General features: G+C 41.3%; 1 protein-coding gene across 9 annotated transcripts in view; it reads left to right on the top strand.

Annotated features, from left to right (window-relative positions):
• ttll7 (tubulin tyrosine ligase-like family, member 7) overlaps window positions 1–27,122 on the top strand; it is a 74,027-nt gene that overhangs the window by 12,478 nt on the left and 34,427 nt on the right. For all 9 annotated transcript variants that reach the window (XM_086223688.1, XM_086223684.1, XM_086223687.1 and 6 more), the window contains 8 exons: window positions 1,768–1,835; window positions 2,092–2,250; window positions 6,883–7,099; window positions 9,081–9,245; window positions 11,225–11,383; window positions 23,293–23,387; window positions 25,004–25,151; window positions 26,143–26,216. In XM_086223688.1, the coding sequence (XP_086079814.1) occupies window positions 1,768–1,835; window positions 2,092–2,250; window positions 6,883–7,099; window positions 9,081–9,245; window positions 11,225–11,383; window positions 23,293–23,387; window positions 25,004–25,151; window positions 26,143–26,216 (1,085 nt within the window). The remainder of the gene's footprint in view (window positions 1–1,767; window positions 1,836–2,091; window positions 2,251–6,882; window positions 7,100–9,080; window positions 9,246–11,224; window positions 11,384–23,292; window positions 23,388–25,003; window positions 25,152–26,142; window positions 26,217–27,122) is intronic.

Genomic DNA, 27,122 nt, shown 5'->3' with positions numbered 1-27,122 from the left:
AATCAAGTGGTTTGTTGTATGCTGCGAGGTCTACGTGGCACTATGATGATGACTTTAATTCCTCATCTCATCAAACGTGGAATGTTTGGAAAAGATTTAACCATGTGAAGCCCAGTTAACAGTTTTGAGTTTTATGGTAAAATTTCAAAATTGATTATCTTGGCCAGGTTTGACTGTGTAATGAAACAAACACAGAATCCCAACGCCAAGTTCTGAAGGTATTTCTGATTAAATCTGAGATGGATACCATCGACCCACTTGGAGAAGTGCATTGAAAAGCAAAAAAAAACAACCCATCGTATCCTGTTGGCACCACGTGGCACTATGACTTGACAGTCCAAACGTAATGAATTCCTCCTTGGCCCATTTTACACCTCTCTGCTGAGTTTGGTGAAAATTTGCCTCACAGTTTTTCCATAACCCTGCCAACAAACAAACAGACAAATGCCACTGAAAACACAACCTCTTTGGCTGAGTTAGATGGATGATGGGACACTGCTCATCTACTTTACCACTGACACCCTGGGAGGTAAGAGACGGGCAGCAAATAGGAAGCAAGGATGGACAGAGTGAGACGGAATAACAAAGCTTACTTAGACACAGATGGGATGATTGACAGGTAGACTGACAAGTTGTGAGCAGCAGGGGTGGAGAGGAAGGTTACACATGTCACTGGTGATGTTGGTAAGACGGGCCTGCACAACAACCGTTGCTCTGGGATTTGTGTCTCATCTAAAAGAGACCTTACCTCTGTTTGACCTCCCTGTCCTGTTCAGTGAACTTGGCTGCTCCCCTTCAGCTCCTAACACTGGTCATCCATCTTTCCAAGTGCTTATTTGATTAAACTGGGCACTAATGATCGATTAAATCATACGCTAGTCACGAAGAGTATGTCTAGTTAGAATAGGATCACCAAGAGTTCAGCCAAGTTGATTGAATATTGCAAATACTTTAACAGCTGAACATCTAGCAATGATGCTAATGCTTCACATAGTACTGGTGATTTGCTGTAAATTGTTTTCACTTTCTCCTTCGTGTGCTGTGGTGTTTCATGAGATAATTTCTCAGAAGAAAAGTAGAAGTCCCTCAACAATTGGTTTTGATTTCCCCTCACAAGCCACTGCGTCTCGCGGCATTGGCATAATTGTGCAATCTTTTCCGAATCCCTAATTACGTCTGTCTCGTTTGGATAATAATCACGGATCCCTTTTACACTCTGCATTCTTGTTTCTTTTTTTCCTCTTTATTCCTCTCTTTTAATGTTTTCCTTTTTTCCTTTTAGTGATGTACTGTGAGAGTTCGCTGTCAAGTTTCACTTCATACAAGCCTAATTAACACCCCTGTTCAGGCTCATTTGGTCAAAAATACAGAAAACCCAGAGATTTTCCTTTACCTTCCACCCCCCTCTCGGTGCATTCAAAGCAATTCATTCAGCTGTCACTGCAGGAGCTTGTGATGCAGAACCAATTACCTCGGCCCCTCAGAGTTGAGATTGATCTTCTTTTTTTTTTTTCTTCTTCTTCGCCTCTTCCTCCCCAACCTTTTAAAGTGTAAAAAAAAAAAAACATGGTAAACTAAATAAGGGTTGAGAAAGGTCTCAGCGTCACCTTTTTGTTTTGAGTTCGTAATTGGGCATAAATGTCAGAACATTGTAAGCTCACTTCAGGTTGCTGCCTTTAATGTGCTCATTTTTATGGAGGGGTAGGGGTGGAATTGAGTGGTGTAATGGCCCTAACAACATTATTATGTCTGTCTGTCCCTCTGCAGAGAATTAACCATTTCCCTGGTATGGGCGAAATTTGCCGCAAAGACTGCCTAGCAAGAAACATGTCCAAGTAAGTTTCCTTTAAGTTGGATGCAGATGTTAATTTTCTAACTATGGCATTTAGCTGGTTCAGAGAGGAAACTGCTGGGTACATGTAGCACTGTACCCTTTAAAGCAAGTGTTTCTGTTTAATTGAATCTGCTCTAAACTGTTAATGAATATAGTTATAAATAGTAATATAATGTTAGCGATGCAAGAAAGGTATAGCAGTTTTTTTGGTTACATTACTTTGATCACCTTTGACCTCTCATTCTTTGTCCCCTCAGAATGATCAAGTGCCAGGCTCAAGAGTACAGCTTCATACCCAAAACTTGGATATTCCCTGCCGAGTACACACAGTTCCAAAACTATGTCAAGGAGCTACGCAGGAAACGCAAGCAGAAGACCTTTATTGTCAAACCCGCTAATGGAGCCATGGGTCACGGGTATGTCCACATCAAATACACAGAGCTCATTTTACACCGCCTGTTTCAAGGCAGGAATATTGTACTGCTGTACACTGTTTGTATCAAAATGCAGGAAGGTAGACGTTCAACGCCTCTGAACCAGCAGTAGAGGTACTGTAACTGCAACACCAAACCAACAGCTCGCTCTAAGTGCTGTTGTGTTACATATCACACCTCTGATTCCAGAACATCAAAAATGCAAACTCAATAAGAGTCTGACATGGCATTACGCCTGCTTTGTTTGGTTCCATGTCAAGAAAGTGACTGGACCCTTTCACAATGTTGCTGAATCTTTACCCCAAAATGGTTTAAGATCGGCTGTATGACTGAGAGGGAACCTGAGACGAGGGCGAAGAGGAGAAGGGCTAAAGGACAGGATAGAAAGGAAGAAAATGAGTGAGAGAGGAAAGTAGAAGTAGCGCAAATCGAAGGACAAGCGCAACAAAAAGAGGCTCTGAGAGGTTTGTGACACTGACATGGCTTTCTATGGAAATAGCATTAAGGCCAGATTGAATATTTGAGCTGAGAGGGTGTGGTGAATCTCATTGTTGGCCTCTTTGTCCTCGATGGTCACACTCACCATAAATCAGAGGTTATTGCTGCCAGTGGAGGGCAAACACACAGACACAGACACAGACACACAAAGACAAACACACAGACAGAGACACAGACACAGACACACAAAGACAAACACACACACACAGACACACAAAGACAAACACACACACACACAGACACAGACACAGACACACACACACCCCGGCAGTTGCTGTAGCTCCATCCCTGAAGGTCTGTTTATGTGAATATTGGATTCCTTTATGAGGCACCATCAGCACAGACCAGTCAGACTAGAAAATGGACCAAAATGGCCGCTGCAGGGAGTCTGTTTCTCAATAACATCTCTTTATCAAAAGATGGACAGACTGCGTTACTGAATGCATTTTTCATATTTGCTGTCCCAGAACTCATTTCAGGTTTAAATGTCATACTTTTCATGGTAGATTGTCAGTGTTCTGAAGTCATGAAGTATTTTAGACAAACAACACCAAATGCAGGTTGTCTTGTAGCCTGAGGGTATATATCCTTTCTCATAGAGGCCAGTCACAGAGTGCTTTGCTCTGCCAAAAATGTCATCAGATCCATATCCAGATCTTGAGGGATTCCAAAATACAATCAATTGTCTCATCCTAAGTTTTATCATCCTACCAAATTTCGTTCAAAGCCATCTCTAAGTTTTTTTTGTGGACAGTCATTCTGCCAACAAAACCAACGCCAGCGATCATATTAATAATCCATTTTTTAGGCATGCCCATTCATGCTAAAACAATCAAAAACAAAATAATATCCCAGTTTTTCAACACAAAGCCCAGTGCAATCTCAAAACCAACAGCTGTCTCAAAAATGCGAGTTAATCTACTCCGAAAGCTCCAAAAGCATGAATAAAACCGAATTCAGGTTAGTATTAGACTTTCCCTTTTAAAGAGGTGACCTGGTTTGGCAGTCAGAAACTCTGCTTTGAGTTTGAAGTTACTGTAGAGGATGTTTGGGCTATATTGCTCCCTCTTTTACCTCACAAACCATGACCTTAGATTTCTTTTGAATAAAACCAGTAATGACTGATTCTGATGTTTGATAGAAAGTCCAACACATTTGCCACAGATATCTAATGAGATGTGAACTGTGTGGAATCCAAGGCTACATTGACTGCCAGCCCTGAATTAAACTGTAAATGCCGAGAGGTTTCAAGTGTGATTGGTTTCACAGAGTTTTGTATCACACTACAAAAAACAAATTAAAATGCAGGCCAAACAGTGCATATTTGGCCATAATCTGAATTGTTTTGCTCATACAGTGTGTCTCTTGAGTATTTTGAAATTTCACTGATTTCAAAACCTTTTTTAATCTTTCTTTTTTGACTTCTGACTCTGTGAAAAATATGCCTGCATAGAAGAGGGAGCACTTGCATTCATCACTGGCACCAATAGATGGGGATATTGAAGTGCGAATAGCTTGGTGTGCTTCACCTCTCCCTTTATTTTCTATTTGAATTTGTCCTTTCTGGTATAATGTGAGCATTACGTATAACTCCATGCTGCACTAAGCCTTTATTTATTCAAGAATAAAAGCCAGCTAAGGCTGTATTATTCAAATACATTAAGAATATGAAAGATGATGAGTTAAGCTCAACCACTCAACATTGCAAGGCTCACTAGATTAGATTTTTCTCTCCTTTTTTTTTTTTTGCATGTTGTGATGTGGGTGGTAAATTAAGTTATATCAACCCCCGTAATTTATTTTGCGGTCGGCCCACTAAATGAAGTTATTGTTTGTGTCTGAAGCGCAGCTTGTTATAAGAGAAACAAAATAAAAGCGCGGGCAGGGCTTAAGAAGGAGAGATCCCCTCTGGTGGCAAATTAAATAGGCAGGGGAGAGCTCATCAATCACGTTGTCTTCTCCTCAGCTACTCCTCCTCAACTAACTAACTAACACTTTTAACCCTGTCCTCATCATTCAGCTTGGTGTCTGCCTTTAGCAGGGCCACTCTCAGCACTGGACAGGCCACCCTTCAACTTTTTCACTGTTCGTTTCTCTTCAAGTGTGGCGATAAGCAGGCCATTGAAGTGCACCTCGGCTGTATATTACAGCAGGCTGAGTTGGTGGGAGCAAGCCGGGATGTGGAGTGATTGATACAGCTGTGGTAACAACATCACACTAAGGCAGATCTATAAGCTGGAAAGGTTTAACTGAATGGAAGACCTCTGAGCTAAGGCATTACCTCATCCTGAGCTGAAAGGCTACACCTGACCTAGATTCACGCTTCTTGTAGCTGCTTTTTGATGAATAAAGCTTCCTTAGAATCCCGTCAAAATGTTCCAGCTTCATTAGAAACAAGTGAACTGATGAATTCCGTGGTTAAATTTTAACAACATAGGCAACGCTGTAAGTTCTGGCTATGACAAGCAATGATTGTTCTCTACTGGATTAGTGCCATAATAACTCAAACTGTTCAATCAAGTCTGTCCATGTTGGTTGGCCAAATGTTGTGTGTGTGTGTGTGTGTGTTTGCGTGTGTGTATGTGGTTTCCCTGCATATAATGGAGCCTTCCAGGCTGTGCATGCAACCAATTTAGGCCTTAACTATGAGTGATTGAGTGATGGTGACATAGGTCAGTCGTGTTGCTTGTACATAGTGGGTGATTGTTTAGCAACAACCTCTCAACCTCCCTACACACATACATGCACCCATGCACATTTGGACACATAGGCATTCACATACGTCGACACTGTTGCCCCTCAGGCTTGCATGCACCTGGATGCACACAACTCATTCCTGGGTCCAGCTAGCATTGCTCTGTGTACTATAAGGCCTGAGTGCTGGTGACATGAGACCAAAGCAAATGAATTAGAGGGGAGGTTGAAACAGAGTCCAATGCCTGCTTATATTTGCCTGCCCTCAGCTAAAAGACCGTGCAACAGCCTTTGATGAGTTTGGCTTCAGAAAATCACAATGTTCTCCAGATGCCCAGACAAACCAGCGTTTGTGTTGTACCTGTCTGTTTTTTGTTCATTTATTTTTCAACTGTTTTATTTAGAGGGCCTGGTAATGAAGTGAGTAACACAGTTTTTGGAACGCTCACAGAGCCAAACAGCTCTTCCTGCTCAAACTTGACTTGAGGCATGCTGAGTGCACTCATTTACATATGTTTCCAGTGAAGGTTTCTATAACCGTGGAAGGTCACATGAATACAATCAGGGCGATATGGCTTAGACCGCTTCACTCCTGTGAGCTAAACCTGGGGCTCTCTACATTTCCACTTCAAGGCCCACCTATTCAAACTTTTAATGGGCCCATAAAATATTTTAAAAAATTCCAAATTATTTTGGCTAATGTATTTTATTCCTACTCAACATTCTATTTGAAATGTTTTAATGAAATCCAACAGTACCACCTACATCAAGTACAAGGGCTGCACAATTTAGAAAAAAAAAAACTCAATTGGGAATTCTTAAACTGTGATTTAGATATGATATGTGATATTAAAGGGAATGCTCTTTGATTATGATTATTTTCAGTTTACACAAGAAAAATCCATAAAATGATACAGATGGGTTTTTATGTGGATTTTTATCACACAAATATATTTTCCAAAGTCTGTAGAATATGACGTGTAGGCAAAACATCTCTACAGCAGCATATTATTTAATTAAAAATGGCATTTTGGTAAACAGCTTTTTATTCCCATTAAAGAAGTATCTTGTGCTTCTTCATCCATTTGTTTAGTACACAGAAGAAGGGTAGAGCTAATCTTTGGATGGGATGATTGAAAGCACCGCCACATTAGTCAGACGTGGCACTCCAAGTGTGCTAATTTCAGTACAATATGAAATATTGAGCTTAAACTTTAAGTCTGTATACTGTTTGGCTCAATTTTTGCCTAACACATGTATATAAGACAGTGCCAATGTCATCAGTCATCTTCATGGTCCTTTCTATGCTGCCGTTTATCATTTTTTAATTATCTTTTAGTCTTTACCATGCCATATTTTATTATGCTGCTGACGACAATCCAATTTCCCCCCTGAGGATTAATAAAGTTTCTGTCTATCCAGGATCTCGCTTATCCGTAACTGTGAGAAGCTGCCAGCCCAGGAGCACTTTATCGTACAGGAGTACTTGGACAAACCCTTTCTCATGGAGGGCTACAAGTTTGATCTGCGCATCTACATCCTTGTCACTTCCTGTGACCCCCTTCGCATTTTCCTCTACAATGACGGCCTGGTGCGAATGGGCACGGAGAAGTACCACGCACCAAGTGAGGCCAACCTGGTGAGTCAAGTGTATACAGACGTAGAAACATATGCACATTATATCCTCTGTATAGAAGGCCAGTTGGATGAGCTGTAGACATGTACACAATGGATTTACGTAAAATACATACAGTGTTTGGTCAACCAGGTAACTCAGACATGCACATACAGAGAACAATGTATTTGTCATGCACTCTCTTGAACTGGAGCCATGAGCATGTGTAACTCATAATCAAATTTGATTCACAAATACACAAGAGGACAAAGTTTGGGAAACAGATTATGATCTCGGTATGAGCACAAAAACATCCCGTACACATGGCCAAACATTGCCCGAATGCAGACAACTGCGAGGTTGATATTGTTTACATACACCCACCTTTACACACACACATCTGCAGGCATATTGTATGCAAACAGCTGAGCGTAAACGTCCACATGCCAAATGTTTCCCGTAATATCAAGCCGCTCATATTTGCCTTGAGGTGTTCTGCACCTGCTGAAGCTCAAATTGTGGCTGATGATGGGATGCACGCGTGCACACACACACACACACACACACACACACACACACACACACACACACACACACACACACACACACACACACACACAACACACACAGCAGCTTTCTATCAAGCATGATGCTTCAACGCATGCACGCATAAACAAGCTGGACTCCTCCAGTAAGTGCATTGTCTTACCATCACTGTGATGGAGTGAGCCATGTCATGGAGATGAATGTTCAGTCCCATAGAGAATGTCTCCCAGACAGCCATGAGGAGCTGGAGTGGCCTGCGGTCACAGTGTTATTACCTCATAGGCTAAGGACAAGGATGTATTGTCTTCGCTGTCTCAGATAGTGTTTAAAGAGAGGAAAGTAACAAGGCCAGTAATAGTCAACCACTCAGTGATGCTTCTGGCTATAATGTGGGAACCATTAGGCACTGTCACTCTTACCCCTCTCATCACTTAATCTTTTAGATTGACGGGATGTATGTTTGTAAGCTTTTTGCATCATTCTCAAGGCCAAAAATAGAACATTAGTAAGTCTTATAACATACCTCAAACTGTTCTTTACTGCATCCTGCACAACAGGGTGGTTGAAAGCTGGAAGTAAGTTTGCACTGTTGAATGTCTGCTTCTCTCATCTGAAAGTCAGTGGGAATTCTGAACCTTATTTCAGTCAAATGCCTGAAATAAGGTTCATGGTTCACAAACAAATTTAAGCTTTTTGCTGTATGGAATTTGTGAGTAAAGCCCATTTGTGAATCTCGTAACATTTATGTGTCTTGAAACTGGTGGCTGCTAACAATTGGCTTCGCAAAACTACAGAGGCTGTTACGGATAAACGCCATCACTTGGAAAACAGAAGAAGCGTGAAGCCAGTTGATATTTTAAAGTCATGTGTCCAAATGTAGTTTGTTGGTCGCATAACATCAGTTTTGTACTTGAAACAGTTGTATTTACGCTTTGAAAATAAATACGGTGTTCGTTTCAAAAGTGTGAAAATCCCATTGGCTGTTGGTCGTGGTAACCAGTGGGTTTGCTGAAGTCCATATTGGCCAATAATACATCAGCCCTGCAACTACTTCTTACCATTTCAAGTTTCGGGACTAGTTTACAATTTTTAGGGCCAGAGCCTGAAGGTACTTCAGGTGAAGACCCTATTATGTTTGCTCGTTTATTTTATTTCCTCTCGTAAATAAGAATATTACAATATTACACATGACATTGCAGATAAGTATACTGTAGGTATAAAGGCAGTAAGAGTGTAATAACGATTATCACTACTGACAATAATATTCACTGTGTATGCTGTTCGATGTCATTGTGTTTGCAATTGCACTGACCTTTCCAATGCTTCAGTTAGTTATTAGTTTCTATTAGTATTAGATTAAGGTTGAAGAGGACAACTCGAGGTGGGGGAATGAGCCTGTAATAAGAATTGAACGGAGTGACAGAACCAATGTCCTCACATCTTATGCTTATTTCTGCAGAGCCAGCTCTACATGCATCTGACCAACTACTCAGTCAACAAACACAATGAAAACTTTGAACGAGATGAGACGGTGGATAAAGGCAGCAAGAGATCCATCAGTTGGTTCACGGAGTTCCTCCGCATCAACGACTATGATGTGGCCAAGTTTTGGGGAGATGTTTCCGTAAGTGGTCTGCCCAGACTCTGATTATGTATAGCAACTGATGAGCACTTCCACAAAAGCAAGGATTTGTATGATAACATAAAGAGTATAAACGCAAGAAACACACACAGTCTACACTCCCAACACAACTGCACACAAAACCCAAGTGGACCAGCAAAATCTGGTATGATTTGTTATGACAGTAAATCAGAGTTTTGTTTAACTTCCGGAAGAACTTGGAGAAAACATCATTCCTGGAAGGTGAGCTCTCTCTGTCTGGCACTACGCCCAGCTCATCCAAACACCTTTACCTTTTTTCTTCCCTCCATGTCTGTTTTGGAAGATTCGGGTATTTTGTTTATACCCAGCCATATATCTTTTGCCCTTTTGCCTTTCTCTTAATCAGTCAGGAACTCTTTTGTAATGCATTTAGTGTTTACATTCCCGTTTACATTCCTTCCTATTTCATTCTGGACTCCTGTTTCTGTAGTCATTGGAGTTGTATCGGCCCTCAGTGCTTCTTCTTTGTTTTACTGTCAGCTCTAATGCTGCCACCATGCAAAACAGCAGACGGAGTTATTCTCTCCTTGAGGCCATCTTTAATTCATTTCTTCAACCGGATTTCACTTTTTATGTGTTTGTTTATCACATAAGGGAGTTGAAACTAAATAGGACATTTTAAATGTTTTAACTGTTCTTTTAAATGAGGTAATATTTATTCCTCTTTACTGCCCACTCTCATCAATTTTGTGTTATATCGTCATGAGCTTCATTAAGCTACTGTTTAAGTCTCCGTTTCTCTCTTCTTGTTCCTTTCCTTGTGTTTCACTTATTCTCTTGCTCTCATATAATTTCTTATATTTTCAGTGTAATTCTTTTGCCAGAAAAGAGACAAAACAGCAAACAAATTTGAAGATGAGTGTGACTATTATTATTGTTATTTTTATAACTATAAAGAGTTAAAGAGCTAAATAACATCATGAGGTTTGAAAAAATCATTGAAGAACAAAATGAACAAAATGCAGACAACCATGCACATGAATTCATTCACATGCATTCATGTGTGCTCATGGTGAGGGAAAGGACAGTGCTGAGGGTTCAGGATAAGAAGGGAGGTGTGAGGAAGAGGGACAAAGACATACAAACACATACACCAGCCCCATCTGGGGACTACAGGCATAAACGGAGGTAGTGGGAGCAGGTGTTTTTACTGGGCAACCTGTTGGTCAGACAGGGGGACGGATGGACAGATGGATGTACCTTTGTGAGGGACAGATGGATAGAAAATGTTAGCGGCAGGGCTTCTGCCTTATCAGGCCAGAACCAGACCGTTGCACCCCTCTCCTGTACCCAGCAGTCAGATTGGTCTAAGCGATCTGCAGGCCAGCAACACTGCATGGGACTTGACTGGTGAGGGGAAGCTTTGTGCAGAGTGCGTGTGTGTGTGTGTGTGTGTGTGTGTGTGTGTGTGTGTGTGTGTGTGTGTGTGTGTGTGACAGAATGAACATATTTACCCCGTTTCACAGTTGGAGTAGACAGGCAGGTAGCAGCCAGCAAACATACGTGCAAACACACAAATGTGCACAGGTTTGGAGCTATATGAGCCACACAGATGGACCAACACCAGCTTTGATATTAGGCAGGGTGTGGGTAAAATTCAAAAATATTCAGTGCCAGTTGCACTTTGTGCTTCACCTTGGGTTTTTAACGAACTGAAAAATGCAGTTACGATCAGTTGAACTACCTCTGTTTTATAAGTTGGTAAGAGATGTAGAGCTTAAGCAGACCTTTAATCACCAGCAAAAAGTTCAGGTTAGAATGAAGGTGAAAAGATAGGAAAAGTTAATTTTTAATAGTGTGTGTGTGTGTGTGTGTGTGTGTGTGTGTGTGTGTGTGTGTGTGTGTGTGCGTGTGCGTGTGCGTGTGCGTGTGCGTGTGCATGTGTCAGCTCAGCTTGAATAAATTTCTCTTTCTCTCTTTCTGTTTGTATGGCCTGCCAGGAGCTGGTTGTGAAGACGTTAATAGTGGCTGAGCCCCATGTGCTACACGCGTATCGTATGTGTCGCCCTGGCCAGCCACCAGGGAGCGACAGTGTCTGCTTTGAGGTCCTGGGCTTTGACATCATCCTGGATCGCAAACTCAAACCCTGGCTACTTGAGGTACAGCTCTCTATGTGTATTGTCTAATGTTATAATGATATCATTTTTGAAGTACATTTAAGAAAAGTACAGATACCATGTTACAGAAAATACACACTTTTCATTTTAATGTGTTATCCAACAAGGCAATTATAACACAATTACTTTTCTACCGGTTTCTTAGTCATTTTAGACTTGAATATATAGTAATATTTCCTTGCAATTTCACAAAAAATATTTTAATGAATTATTCATAGGACTCGAGAAAATATGAAGCTGTAGTCAGAGCTTCACTACTGTGATTTATACAATTATATTTTAGGGTGTCAGAAAAAGAAAGCTGCAGTCTGTGCAGTCTCACCTGTCAGTTCTGCTACTAAAGTGACAGCGGCATCTAAACTGAAGTAATGTGCCATCAGCAGGAGAGAGGTAGACGCTGCCTCACACTGACAGAAAGCATAAACACACACTGATTTGCTTGTACACTCTCATCCCTGGTGCAGAGAAACACACAGAAACTCCCACACAGTCTCGAGTATATATTTATACACCCCTGAATACAAGCAGAGAAGGCATTCCCGTGTAAACTCAAAGGAATGTGCATTTACGCACATGTAATTTAGGTAGACATAAAACCACAAACATACACACACAATTACATGCATGTACAGATTCATGCACACCCACATATTGCTATAGAAATACGTAGGCAAGACATTCACACACAAACACACACACACAAATGCAGGGTAAGTAAATATAGGTCAGGACAGTTGACTAGCAAGAAACCCGCCCCTCATCTATTCTCTCAAGTGTCAGTCATTCAGGAGTAGGATTCTAGTTCCAGACCCACTCCAGGATTTCTGTCTCACCATTTTGATTTCAACCAGTCAGTCGCAGCATGACCTAAATCCTTTAACCTAAAGTGGCTATACCCCCCTCCCCACAAATTGACTCAACGATGGGAAATGCATCTGGGATAATTGTTTCTTTTTCACTGTCATTCCAACTAAAAATAAATCTTGTAAATTTCAAAGCTCTTTGATATCGCCAAAAAAAAGAAAAAGAAAAGTGAAACAGACTGACATTTGATTGTCTGTTTGTTTTTTTTGTTGTTGTTTTTTGGAGGAGTCAGTGTGGAATGGGGGGGGGTATAATTACCCAACCTGACTCTTTGTTTGGCTGAGCAGTTGTACTGCATGACAAAAGATGTACAAGACAGAGCACGAGTGGCGTTCCTTTTGACTGCTGTTTCAGTGCGACAGTGTGTTTATGAATGTGTGTGTGTGTGTGTGTGTGTGTTTGTGTGTGTGTGTGTGTGTGTGTGTGTGACATGGCAAACAGCCGTGAATGCAGTTGTTCCACCCCAGCAGTAATGATCCCCACTGTGCTACAAGCAGCTCTCTATAACTTTCATCAATTAACATCCCACACCCTGCTTCTCTTTCATGCAACATTTACAGCAACAATCATTTATTTCCAAAACTCAACTGATTAGTCAGGGGATGGTTGCAAGCATAGAGTATTCTTAAACCTTCACTGCACAGGCTGTCAAGCCTGAAAATAACTTTATTACCATTTTAGCCCTTTGACGTTTATTCCTATTCAGGAGGGACCCAACATGCTGATTGGCCCATTGTTTGGTTGCTACAATGGTACCCTGTGGCAAACCCTCAGGTTTATTTTTTTTGCACTTTTTAACAGATCATTTTGCAATATTTTGAAGTAAATTACATTTTTTTTCCAAGCCATTTTGAATTTAGAATTTTTGTAACCCCCCTGAGTCCTAAAACAGTAACAACTGTGTCAGGAATTGAAATATAATCTCGGTCTCACAGGTTTGTTTTCAATTTGTGGACGTCACCTCTCAGGTTTCATTGTTGGTGTCATTGTGAATCATGCACGCCACGCCTGTTTGGCGTTTTACCCAGACTGCTGTTCCGACACTGTCATCCTCTCTTACTCTTTAAAATGTCAAAGTTGATTGTTGGACATGCAAACTTGCAGCCAGGAAATGAAAGTTCAACCTGTGTAAACTCAAAGCCAGTCGGGTACCTGAAAGCTAGATGGTATCAAATATAAGAAGCTGTCAAGTGATATTAGTCCTATCCGTTGTATTTGTATTTTTGTCTGTCATTTTCTGAGTCTGTGTAGGAGGATGGGGAGTGAAAAGGAACATGATTGCCTTTCACATCCTCCAATTACACCTACAGAGAAGAACCAGAATTGCATTTTTAAGGGGGCAAGGTATTCAAAATTGTGCAACCCCCATGATTAGAGAGCATTTTTGTCTTCCTCCTGGTATTGGAAGAAAACCTCTGTGCAAGACACTATTCACAAGCTCTTTGTAAGCAGACGAGTACAAAGAGAAAATTGTAGCAAATATTCTGATAACGAATACTGATGTTCAAAAGGAACAATATACAGACCAGTGCACACTTGCTAAATAGCTTGTCACAGGGGTGAAAACAGAGAAGGCCAGAGTGATGCTTCTCAAACCCGAGGCAGGCATCACAGGCACGCTGTGGTGAGAGCGAGAATAGAAAGGAGAGAAGAGACAGAAAAAGAGGGAGACGGGCTTTGTGTGATCCTTATCTTAATTCATCAGGGTTTTCAACACAACTTTACCTCCTATTGACATTCAAAACAGCACGATGTACGCCTGCGTACACACACACACACACACACACACACACACACTTGCTCAAATGGTGTAACCCGAGACGTTCACTTTCATTAAACCACCCCAGACAGCATCTGTGTCTCGTATAGGGAAGGCGTTTCATTGAGTCATGATCTTCACTTCACTTCACTTCACTTCTCTCTCACACACACACACACACACACACACACACACACACACACACACACACACACACACACACACACACACACACACACACACACAAAGACACACATTTGGATCTTGTTTTTTGTGAGGACATTCATTGACATAATACATTCCCCTAGCCGCTTATCCTCACCTTTACCATTATATTTAAATGCCCAGATCAACGTTTTCTTTTTAATAGCACTTAAACCCTGTTGCTGAACGGCTAAAAGACAGTTTGTATTTATACTGGCAGTGTTTTCTTTGTGTTATCAAGATCCCAGTGTCCGATGCGTATTTTTTATTGTTTTGTTCACTTGAAAATAATTGTAGTAAAACAAAAACATGGAAAGAAAACACTATCCATGAAGTAATAAAGATACTGTATTCTATGCTTGTTCATCAATTCTACTTGCATGTGGAGTTGTCTCAAAATCAAGAAAAGCAGGTAAGCATATTCGTTAATTGTAAAATATAGCAATCAGGCGATATTAATCCATCTTCAGCGACCCCTCCCTTCAAATTCATACAGGACCTGTGCAATGTAAGGCAATACGAGAAATACTGTCAATGGCCAAAAATATTCAGAGAGTGGGGGGGATGGGCAAGGACAAGATAAATATATACAATTGATGCTCCACCCATCTGATGCAGATCCCACCAAAACCAATTGACCACAGAGTCACTTTCCCTTATTTTGAACTCTCCACCCAACACCACTTACACACACACACACACACACACATACGTGAAAAGCAAAGCAAAAGAAAAAAACGTGACAGCTCGGCAAAAAAAAAAAATGTTGTTTTGTGTGTGTGTGTGTTTGTGTGTTTGTGAGTGTGTGGTCCTTGCTATTCAGTGAACAGTGCTCTATAGTGCGCGTGTGGTTTGCCATGCTGATTCGCTTACAATCAAACTCTAACCCAGCAGTCTGTCTTTATGTCCTGCCAGATTGTCAGGGAGGTGTCCTGCTCAAAACACACAAACATGCTAATTCAATAACCAATGCAAAAAAAGAGAAAAATATCTTCTTTTTTTTGTTAGTGTTAGGTTTTGAGATGCCATCACACACACACACTACAGTTTATGAAGCTTGATTATTAATGGCTGCAACGTGACTACCATCTGCTCCTCCATCTCTTCCTGTATTTCTGTCCCTCCTGCTGCTCAAGACGGGGTTGTGCAGAGTGATTGGCAACTAATGAGGCGGGCATGGTTAGGTCAGCCGTGGCATGGTTTTGTTTGTGTCTGAGTGTGTGTACGTGAATTGGCATTACGACAACCAACCAACACACTGCAGCTGGACTGCTTCCCCAAGGGCAATGATACTCAGCCCCCCCATCCCTCCCTGCAACTTTCCTCTCTTCCAGTACTCTGTCCCGATTGCTTCAAGATGAATTTGGTTTGCCTGTCCATCCCTCAGAGCCGACATAATCCAGACTTCCTTTTCTTTTGAGTGCAAATGTATGTATATGTGTGTTTGTATTGGGGGTTTGTGGGGAGTAATCTGCGATGGCAAGTGTAAACAGATGCCACGATACACACATACACAAAAAGATGCATGTGTGCATTTTTTTTAAATCATTCATCTTTAACACGTGCAAACACACACCTTGCAAGTGAAGCACAACAGCAGAAAATACTCAATTCCCTGTGCTGAATAAATAGTGTCTATGTACCTATTTAAATTAAATTGTTTTTGATGTGTTGCTTCTTGTTATTGTTCTTAAAGCTATTTTAAGTCCAAATAACAGTGATTTAAAGGCTTGCCATTTTCCTTGGAGTTTTGGGAGAAAATTAGCCAGATTTTTCAGTGCTTTCTGAGTCTGTTTCCTAACCTACAAAGTTGATTGTTACTGGGAGGAGTGCCTGTGCTCATTCCCTTCATCAGCAATTTGAATACCAACGTGAAATGATAGAGGAGAATATATGGAGTTTGATGCACTTAATTATCTCTCAGAGTCTTTAATGCCCCCTCCACATATCATTTTCCTTTTGTCTTTGATTAATCTGTGGCACTTAGTAGGATTCATTCTTATTTAAATATCCATATCCTTAGCTCTGGGGGGGGTGTCTTTTCCCCTGTGAGCTCTAGGTGGCAGTAGTTACCTACAAGCCTTTCCTTGGCTTATAAGAGCTTTATTAAAGAATAATTAGAATGATGTATGGGACTGTCTGTCTCTATCAACATCCATTTTCCTCCCAACATAACTATTTCATAGAAAAAGTATCAAATTAGGAGCGCGCACCCCCTTGTATGTGGGGCAGTTGACAACACACCTCAGCATTTAGTCATTTATCATCAGGTACGGATGGCAGTGCCAGACAAAGTGCATGTGTGTTATTAAAAGGGGATGTGTATGTATGTATGTATGTATGTATGTATGTATGTATGTATATATATATATATATATATATATATATATATATATATATATATGTACATGTGTGCGTATCAATGTATGAGTATCAATCTATCTATCTCTCTATCTATCTATCTTTTCTGTCTATCTATATGTAGATAAAAATGTAAATAAGTGACATGTAAAATCTTGGGTTTTGGTGAGATGTGTGTGAGAGACTGGGAAGATTTACTTGGTTTTCTTTCATGTTTATATCAGTCTGTTGGACCTGTTTTCAGTGTGTGTGTGCCAGCAAAACTATTATTACCTTTCTTGTGCACCACTAAAACACCTTTAGTTTTTGTGTTTGATTGTATCTCCGTCAAAAAAAAAAAGAAGGGGGGGGGGGTTGGGGAAAGCTGCACTCCCTTGCACCCCGCCAGGCAGCCAGTCAAGCAGGTCAGTTTGACTGGTGGCTAAGCTAAGCGTTGGCTCGCGCACTCCCAGGACCTTTACCAGCAGCTCTGACTTTCCCTGTGTCCGACTTGACCACTAAAAGCGTCACAAAAAAAGAACACAACAGTGATTGATAAGACGGCTGAAACAAGAGTCCGGTTCAACAGGGCGGCTGCCTGTCTATCTTTCTGTCGCTCTGCTACTCATGCTCCCCCTCTCTCCTTCTTTGCCTCCCTTTTTCATTCTACTATTGTGCAGCAACAAACACTCCATTCTGACAGCGGTTGAACTGTGCCCATACCCTCAAGTGTGCGTGGCAGAATGGGAAGCTTGTCAAAGCAGTGGTTGTTTACGTTTTGCCCGGAATAATAAGAGTAGGTCATTTTTCTGAACCGATTAATCACAAGCGGCCCCTGCACTTGGTGACAACTATTCCAGACACAAAATAGATGTCAATAGATGAAACCGTTTGAGGCGGAAAGAAAGCAGCTGATTGTTGTTGATCCATTGCTGTTGCTGTGTTATTAGCATTGTTGTGATGCAGCATGTCCACTAAAGTTTCAACTGTGACTCAGTCATATGATTGCTGGGGGTTTTCTTTACTGGGATTATATTAAATTGCAATAATAACATTGAGTGGGGGTCTGAGCAAAGTGCATACCATTGGAGGTTCTCTGTGCAGTGTACAGAGAATCTGTGATGGTACAGTATACACAATTAAAAAAATAGAGCTACCAGTGTGTATTTAAGTGGGTATAAATACTTGATGCTTGGGGGTAACATTGTGAAAGACAATCGTGCACCCTTTAGTTCGCTGTCACCTTTCTGTGAGTCAAATGCTGCACTTTTGGCCTCATGGAGACTAATATTGTACTTTTGAGGTAACAAATGTAGGGAATTTTTCAAATGTACCTGTAAGTACAGAACTGTTCTTGTCTCGTACATCTATTTTGAGTGTGTAGGTGACTGTGCGCTGCAGGAGTGGAAGAAAGCCCTATGACTACATAAATAGTAGTGTTAAGAGATCGGGCCATATAACCATTACTTGCTGTATATCCTTCAGCAACACATTACATCCTAACAACCTTTGGGACAGGGGTAAACGGTATGACCCTTTAGAGCGCTAAGAGAATATTCTCTTTTGAAAGTTAATGATTATTATCAAATTAAGAAGAATATGTAAAATTGACCAGATTCACTCATCTGTATCTAAAATCCCTCTGCCAGAAATGTTAGCAGATAACCTGCACATCAACATGACACAGAAAATGAACCAGTTACATACAGAATGTTCATGATTTCCCTCTGATCTTGGCATGTTTAATTGAGTGATCAGAAGAGGACAAAGCCGTCCTGTGAAAAGTTTCTGAATGATGTCTTCTTTCCCTGCATGCTCATTTTGCTTTTTGAGTAAGTGATATTTTGGCTACATTGATTCAATGCCGATGCTGAACTGAATCAAAGCATGAGTAAAAAGAGTGTCTAATCTTTTCATCTGACATTTTTATTGAATGCGTCTTGGAGCAACGGAGGGCTCCTTTAAGACCCTGCCAGAGTCACTTAAGGAAATCAGAGTGGGGGGTTTTGAGAGCCTGCAGGGGTTCATTAGGACCAGACTAGTCCAGCTTCCTCTGCCAGAAAGGGGAATACATCGAGAGAAATGAAAAAGGAAGACCAGATAAGGTGAAGGATGGCAAGAAACAAAGCGGGAAGAGAAACTAAGCAGGAGAAGAGGAGTGTGACTGGCACAGAGTAAAAGAAGCGAGACAAAAGATTGAAGCACAGCAAAAGAGAGACAACAAGTGCAGCAAAGCAGTCTGCCTTGTGACAGCTTGACACCACAAATCAAACTAAGAAATGAAGACAAGTAACGAGACAAATGTCACAAGGATCACTGCCAGTCTGGCTGTTACCTATAGGCTACAGCGATCTGAAGACATTCTCTTTTCATTGAGGCAGTCATATTAGGGAGTGCATAATTAAAAACAGACCTCTTTCCTCTTTGCAATGTTTTTCCTTTGGTCCTGTAGGTTGAAGCGCAGGTCTGTCCTCACCACACGGAACAATATATTGTTGACCTGAATGTATTGTTCACTTACTGAGTGAATTTGATAGGTTCCTTTTTCCATTGAACGCTTTTATATTTTGCGACTACAACAGTATATGAATGTTCTCTACACAGTCTACACCCTGGTTCTCTCAGCTTCGGGGTGAGTGGTTGTGATTGTGAAATGGTATCTTACTCGTCGGCCCTCCAATCTGCCACACAGCAGTAAGCACCTTTGTGTTGGGATTAGTAACGGTTAGTTCTGGAGATGAGAACAAAATGGTGGATGGAGTTTCTGAGCACTAGACACTCTGCACATCTCTCTAAAGAAGCATTTAGGTCGTTTCAGTATTGTTGTTCATTTGGAGGCAAAGATCTTAGGGGTTCCAATAGGTCTGATGTGGATCACTAAGACATTTCTGGTTTCTTTCATTGTTGTTTTGGCACTTTGCTTATTGGCTGATATAATGCATCTTAAATGTGCTCTGAAATCTGAGAGCCAATATCTGTGTTTCCCTGTGAAATCATGCAGTTTGATTAGCTGGTGTGCTGCTTTTAACCATCTTTTTTTAAAAAGATGATAAGAACAGGGGCAGAAATACGGATTTGGATTAGATGTTCTCACCCCATCTTTCTTCCTTTTGTTACATTAATTTGTGTTGCACTGCACACATTTTAATCACATCATTTGGCCGGTGTGTTGCAGTTTTTGCCATGGGAGAGATTGTGTTTGTGGTCGTAGCTGATTGGGAGACTTGATGAGTGAATGAGTTTTGAGTCATTGTACGCATGTGGGTTGAGAGCTGCAGATTTAGGCTCACTGGACCACATTTTGCACACAGTTGGAGGGATGTTTCTCTGCTCACAGATGCTGATTGGTGTGCGATATCATGTGCACGTGATACATTCGTATTTACAAATGGGTCTGTTGTCATTGGGTTTTTGTCAATTGGTGCGGGGTATGGAGGAATGGAACAAGTCCACTGTGAATATTTAACCCCTTCTAAATACTAACAAAAGTAGAAATAACATAGTTGGCAGTGAATATTAACACTGCAGTGGGCCTGAAGACATCTAAATTTCTTCTCAGGTTATTTGAAATCTGACGTCTGGATTTTCATTACACTATTTAAATGTCTGTTGAGCTTCTGTTGTAAGGTTAATTGTTGGTTCTGTTGGTTTTGAAAAATTCTACCTGAGGCTAGCTGCCTTGTGGAACAAGCTACTGTGTTGAGGTCAACTGTGTGTCTGTTATTACTACTGTAAGTTATGTACTTCGTACTAATGGCTTTCACTCCATAATTAAGGGTGTTCCAGCCCTGTTCTGCTGCTTGTCGGTTAACCATCTCAAACAGGCACCACCACCCTTGCATCATCCACAGTATGGTGATGTCAAGCATGCCCCAGCATTGTTCTTGACCTTTAACCCTTGGAAAACTGACATGCTACCGTATTACAACAAAACATAGGGGCAAGACAGCTGCAGCTAATTCTTGTTAGGGGGATGCCATGGAATATCCCGTTGAAAAATGTCCTCCTCTTTCCAGTCAACTCCTCAGTTAAGAGGAAGGACAGAGGCAGAGAAAATTGAAGGTGATGCAAACTTGAATCCCCTGGGTGTAAAGAATGAGGAGGATGATGAAGATATCAGTTGCTGTGGTCCAGTAGCATAAAGGCGATCAAGCCATTATGACAAAGAGTTCCTTTGAAAGGTTACTCTGGCCTAGATATCAACAACACTGAGCTTTTGGGCTCGGAGACCCAATGACTCATAAAAAACTCACACCAAGGATTTCATCACAGACGCCAATAACACAGCCAGGCATAAAGCCGAGGACATAATGGGAAATTCAAAAAAAGAGAAAACCAGAAAGAGCAGTGTAGACTGTGTCTAGAAGAAGATGCAGCTGCTCCACTAGCACAGCTGAAGAATGGCACACATGTGCCATTCGCCCATGGGTGTTCAGTTTGCAGCATGGTAACACAATGAAAGTTGTCTTTCTAAAGTCTAGGGGCAACTGGAATTGTGTCAGAGAAGGAAAAGGAGACGGGCTTCTTGTGTTTTTTCTTTGTTACAAAAAAGGAGGTTTGCAACATCCAATTCTGTGGCAATCCTTCTATTTCAATAGTAGATACATTACAGAGGACCAGCCTGACACCAGGGTCCTGGTTAAACTCGACTCTGCTTCTGCACAGTCAGCGATGGGACATCATAACATCCAATTTCGGATTTCCATTCTTAATACACACCTCTGGAAATATATGCTCCAGAATGCTCACACACAATGTTCTGATCCACTCAATTTGGCTGGCTACCAGGTTCACATCTGTAGATATACAGGATGCGTATTTTCACATAACCACGTATCTGGCACATCAGAGGTTTCTTAGCTATGCTTTCCAGCCCATAGCCTTGGTATATCAGATCCAAACATTTGAGCTGTGGTTTGCCCCAAGGGTATTTAGCAATTGTTTGGAGGCAGATCTGGATTCTATGCTTGCCATTTTCATACATAATCCTTCAAAAAATTCAGCCATGAGTATGACTTTGAACATGTCACATCTAGGCTGCACCACACATCTGGGAATGGACAGGCAGGGCAGGCTTTGTAGGAAACAAAAAAAATCCCGCAGCAGAAAGACCCATCGCTAGCTCCCATGAGTTTTTGAGTCACACTTCAGAGTGTCAACAGGTGTGAGTCCAGCAGAGGCTCTGATGAACATGGAATGTTTCAACAAAGCTGAGTGTCAGTCCTTTCATTTCAAAAGTAGACACAGTAGTTCAGAAGACCTACAGTACCTGTACTTAAACCGGTTGGTAGAGTTTGGCTTAAATTTACCTAGGTCCTTTACTGTCAGCCATTGGTGCTGCCATGTTGGAGAAATTATGTCATAGATGTAAGGTCAGATATTCTCTCAGAACATATCCATCAATGTTTCCATCCATCCATCCATCGATTTACCGTTTAACTTGTGAAGTGTCACAGGGGGCTGGAGCCTATCCCAGCAGCCTTCAGGCGAGAGGCGGGGTTCACTCTGGGCAGGTCACCAGTTCATCACAGGGCCAACACATAGAGACAGACAACCATTCACACTCACAGTCACACCTACGGTCAATTTAGAGTATCAATCAGCCTCGTCCCCTCTTGATGTCTTTGGGCTGTGGGAGGAAGCTGGAGTACCAGAGAGAACCCACACAGACACAGGGAGAACATGCAGACTCCACACAGAAAGATCCCGTGCTCGAGCCGGTCTCTCAGAACTTAGCACATGACAATTTGAATGAGTTTGGTTTCCTGCGGATGGTAATTGAGATTATTCAATGCATGAGTGCACCATCTTTATGTTCTCGGTATGATGGTAAATAGTGACTGACTAAGAATTTGTCTTTTTTTGGTCACCATTTCAATTGGTAATCATTCTAATTAAGGTCTCTGGGCTGTGGAACATGCATTTTCAGGAGTTAGCCTTGTCTCCACAGTGAGATACCAAGCAAAGTTTGAAAGGGCACAGGGGTAACTCTGGTGCTCTGTAAACCAAGTGAGCTTCATCACAACACTGTTCTACTTGTGCATGTGTTGGATGGGTGGATGGAGGATGGGGATGATGAGAAAATGCATAGGAGCAATGGTTGGCCCGTACGTCTCAAGACAACTAGTCTAAGTTTTTCCTAGAGAGCCTCTAGCTGTTTAGCCGTAAATCACACATGGTTTATTTTGCTTCTTCACTCTGTTCTGTTGCTGTTGACTCTGTCAGAGCTGTTGATTTTAAGTGATAGTAACGAGCTGTGCTGTAGTAATTCTCTGGGGTTCTCAATGAGCCTATTAGTGGCAGTGGTAGGGATGGGTGTTGCAGAGTCATAGACTGCTGACTGTGTTTGAAAGGCACTTTAACCTCCATGTGTGTATTCAGGTTTAGATATACACATAACCATTTCCTTATGCACAAAGTGTTCTGAGGTCTCCTTCGAAGAGAAAAACCCACCGCGATCATTTTGTCCCTTTTCTCCTCTTTCTTCTTCTTCTAGAGGGAACAGTTCTCTAGATACCTAAAATCCACATTTATAATTGCATTTTGCATTGCATTTCTGTCTGCTGAATTGAGAGGAAAGACAAAAACACAAGATGAATTAAGAAAAATGTATATATGTGTGTGTGTGTGTGTGTGTATGTGTGTGTGTGTGTGTGTGTGTGTGTGTGTGTGTGTGTGTGTGTGTGTGTGTGTGTTGAATGTTCTCTCCTGTGTTCTCTGTTAGATCAATCGAGCTCCAAGCTTTGGGACTGATCAGAAAATTGATTACGACGTGAAAAAAGGGGTTCTGCTCAATGCTCTCAAACTCCTCAACATCAGGTATTGTTCTCTACCATAAGACACACATGACTTCCATCTAGGGGCTCATTGAGTTTCAAGTGCTATCAAACTTTATTTCTGAACATTTAAACAATTCTTTATTTAGAATCACTGAATACTTAAGAATTATTTTGATCTATGACACATCCTTGATCTTGCTTTGGCTTCAGACTTATGACACAGCAGTGACATTATTCTGAAAACAAAGAACAGTGTCATGGTATCCCTTTCACTGTTCACGCGGCCCTCTATTAATTTGTTGTTACGGCCCTTTCATTTGTGTTTATGCCCATTCATGTTAAGCATACTCTTTTTCTTGTTGTGCAATGCATTTATTATATATGTAGTATGTGTGTTTGTGTGTGTGTTTTTGGCATGCATTTTTGTCCCCTGGCTACAATGACTCCATCTACTGATTGATCATCACACACCAGACCTCTGGACCTCTGCTCTCTTTTTTTCTCTCTCTCTCTCTCTCTCTCTCTCTCTGTGCTTGTCCTACTCTTACTGCTCTAAATATAGTCTCAAGTCCACCCTTCACACACACACACACACACACACACACACACACACACACACACACACGCACGCACACACACACACACACAATGGATCAATTGCATGCAGCACAATAGATGTAGTTGGGTCAAGTCTGGTGTATGGTGCAACTGTTAAAAAAAAAAAATCTCTTCCATTCTCCAGCTTCAGTAAGCACAAACAAATCTCTTCAAATCTTTTATCAGAATGATTTGTTTCATGGTCGAAGTCTACTTTTCACACAGATTAAAAAGGGAGATTTGATTATTTCATGTAAAAAAAAAAAAGAGCACTTGAGAGCGAGTTGAATGCTCTTTCTACTGGACAAGCTGCTTATGTTTCTGCTGGAGTGAATGGGGGCTTTGTTCTACCTCACTCAGTTTTCCTTATATAGTAATGACTGCCTTCCTAAAGGGAGAGATGGTGGCTCCTGACTTAGCTCACAACACCAACTGCATCAATGTGGGATCAATTCAGGCCCAGCCAGGCGTGGACATTGATACACCTCTACTCTAAAAGCACTCAATATGCAGTTTAAAGGGCCAGTGATTGACTAAAATGAATTGCCCTTGCTCCAAAAAGCAATGGCCCACTTGTTCAGAATTAGCTGTTTGGTCCTGTTCATCTGCAGTGAATGGATTTGTTTGTCTCTGCTCCATATTTAACAGTAGGATGTTTTTGTGGGATGTTTTCTTTCCTCGCCGTCGCAATAGTGTGATGATTAGATGGTAAATTTAGTCATTAAGCTAAAGATGAGGCCTTACGATCATCATACTAGACAGCATTCAAGAAAACATTGCCCACCAGACAACATCTGTTGTTTAACAAGTATTTTCTACTGTTCAATTTTTCTAAAAGGAATGTTACAGTATGAGACGGATAAATGATAGCTGAAAGAACATATATTAGGTTTAAACCATCCAAGTCCATTTCAGTTATTTCACCCGCAGCAAAATGTGTGTTTCAGATGGGAGGAAACATATTTTTCCAATCACTTGTGTTATTTATAAGGCTTTCATGAATTGTACACACTATTCTTAGCAATGCATCGTGTTGATTATTTCTTTATGGTGATCTAGAGCCAGTGATAAGAAACGTAACCTAGCCCAGCAAAAGGCAGAAGCTCAGAGGCGGCTCTACGGACATGGCTCCATGAAGAAACTCTCAGCTTCTTCCTCAGACTGGGAGAAACAACGTCACACACTGGAGCGGAGGAGAGAAGAGTTGGTAAGGCACTATCAAATAGATATGCTATCTGGTTTATTTTAGTTTTAGGGAGCGGAATTCTGCTTCACTTTATTCTGATGGCAACTGACCAACTGTAGCAGAGCATCTGAGATGCTTAGCAGCTCTTTCAAGGTGCTGCACCTTGACAGTGGTTTCGAGAACTGGGAGTGATATTCATGCATTTGCCCACCCAGACTTTCGCAACTGTCCTTGGGTCTAAAACAGTTGCTGTGTAGTAAAGAGCCCAGATAAGTCATGAGATAGCTATTAAGCTTTTTAGGCCACACAACAAAGAGAGCAAGAGGTCAGCACACACTGGGCTGCTGCAGTTCAGGAACAGGTGCTCATCAGAGCTCTGGGATGTTATTGAAGACATGTAATAAAGACATTAAATAACAGGAAAATGAACAAAGAATACATTTATAATGTACAATATAAGTTTGCAACAGTTAACATTACACCAATGTGATGTCCATTTTCTTTGTGTTTGAAACTGAATTTTGGAACAAGAAAGAGAGGAAACTTTTTTCTCTGTCAAAAGAGATATTTTTGAGGAAAGTGGAAGCCTCCCACTGTCTTTGATTAGCCTTTTGATGAGCCTTTGCAGTAATCAGCAGAAATATGGAAAGATGTCAGAGACACTTTGCTTTTTTAAAGACAGCTACCTCATCTTTGAGTGCCGTTATGGTTAAGCTACTAGACCAGGTTCAGTTTTATCAAAGGCAAGTATTACCTGACAATATATTGGCAGTCACGGAGTAAATTCCTCTCAGCTTTATGGAAAAGTAGCTAACTGAGCTCCCCATTTATAGCTTTATAAGTTATGGAAACAATAATTAGATGGAAAAATGCTTCCAAATTATGAGTAATTTATGGGCGAGACTGCTCTCTCCCTTATTTTTCCTTCTCATTTTCAGGGCGGCGGTAGTGTGAGGCTGACTCTCACCTGAAAGATTAAGTCCTTTTCCCTTTTGGTTGTCTCCATTTCTAGAAAGAACGCCTGGCTCAGGTCCGCAAGCAGATCTGCAGAGAGGAGCATGAAAAACAACATCTGGGGAACTACAGGTATGAAAGTAGCAAACAGCCAGGGAGTGGGGGACTTTCCCTCCAGGACCTCCTCCACCCATAATACTCGTGCTAGCTCCGCTTATATTTATGAGGCCATCTGCAGAGCTCTAAGCTCTCAGGAGAATAAATAATGCTGCTGCAGATAGCACAAACAAAACCCGATGTTTGAACACACACACAGCTAGAAGACTTAAAAATGAGAAAAGAAAAAAAAAGGGGTGAGAGAGTGTGTGTGTGTGTGTGTGTGTGTGTGTGTGTGTGTGTGTGTACGCTCATGTACATGTGTGTAATGGTGCTTACTGTTTCTCCTCCATGCACAAAGTTACCTTTACAACACTTCACAAATTCCAATTGGCATGTGTGCTTTGCCCGCCTACTGCAACTCTGCTAACTCCATCTGGGACCTGGAATGACATTGTGTGTCAATTTTTAACAGTTACCTCACAGACGAAGCAGATCCATCTTAGAGCATGACTCAGCAAGACTAAGTTCTGATTTACTTTACTTTATGCTTGTCGATACATTGTTAATGTTTCTTCACGCCTTCCATCTGCCTCCCTGCATTTGTCTCTTTATCTGTACACACATTTCAAGGTCTGAAGTTTCTCTCTCTCTCTCTCTCTCTCTCTCTCTCTGTCTCTCTCTCTCTCTGTCTCTTAGACATAAATGCATTTATACACCCACACATTTGGCTCAAACATATCTGCCCTTCTCTCTGTCTTCCCAATTCTAAGTGACTTCTTGACTCATCACTTGACTGAGTGGCGAGTCAGAATACTGATCCCAGTCTGCATGAAGTGCTGTCACCTCTTTCCTCTTTTCAGACAGGCAGTCAGACAGTCAATCAGAGAGGCTGAGGTCTGCCTAAAGCACCCTTAATAAAGACCTCTTAACATTCAAACG

This window comes from Aulostomus chinensis, chromosome 14 (assembly GCF_037954235.1).
Source record: "Aulostomus chinensis isolate RoL2024-O1b breed Wild chromosome 14, RoL_Achi_v1.0, whole genome shotgun sequence".
Lineage (NCBI taxonomy): Eukaryota > Metazoa > Chordata > Actinopteri > Syngnathiformes > Aulostomidae > Aulostomus > Aulostomus chinensis.
The sequence above is the reverse complement of the archived record's forward strand: the minus strand, read 5'-3'. Positions and strand labels throughout refer to the sequence as shown.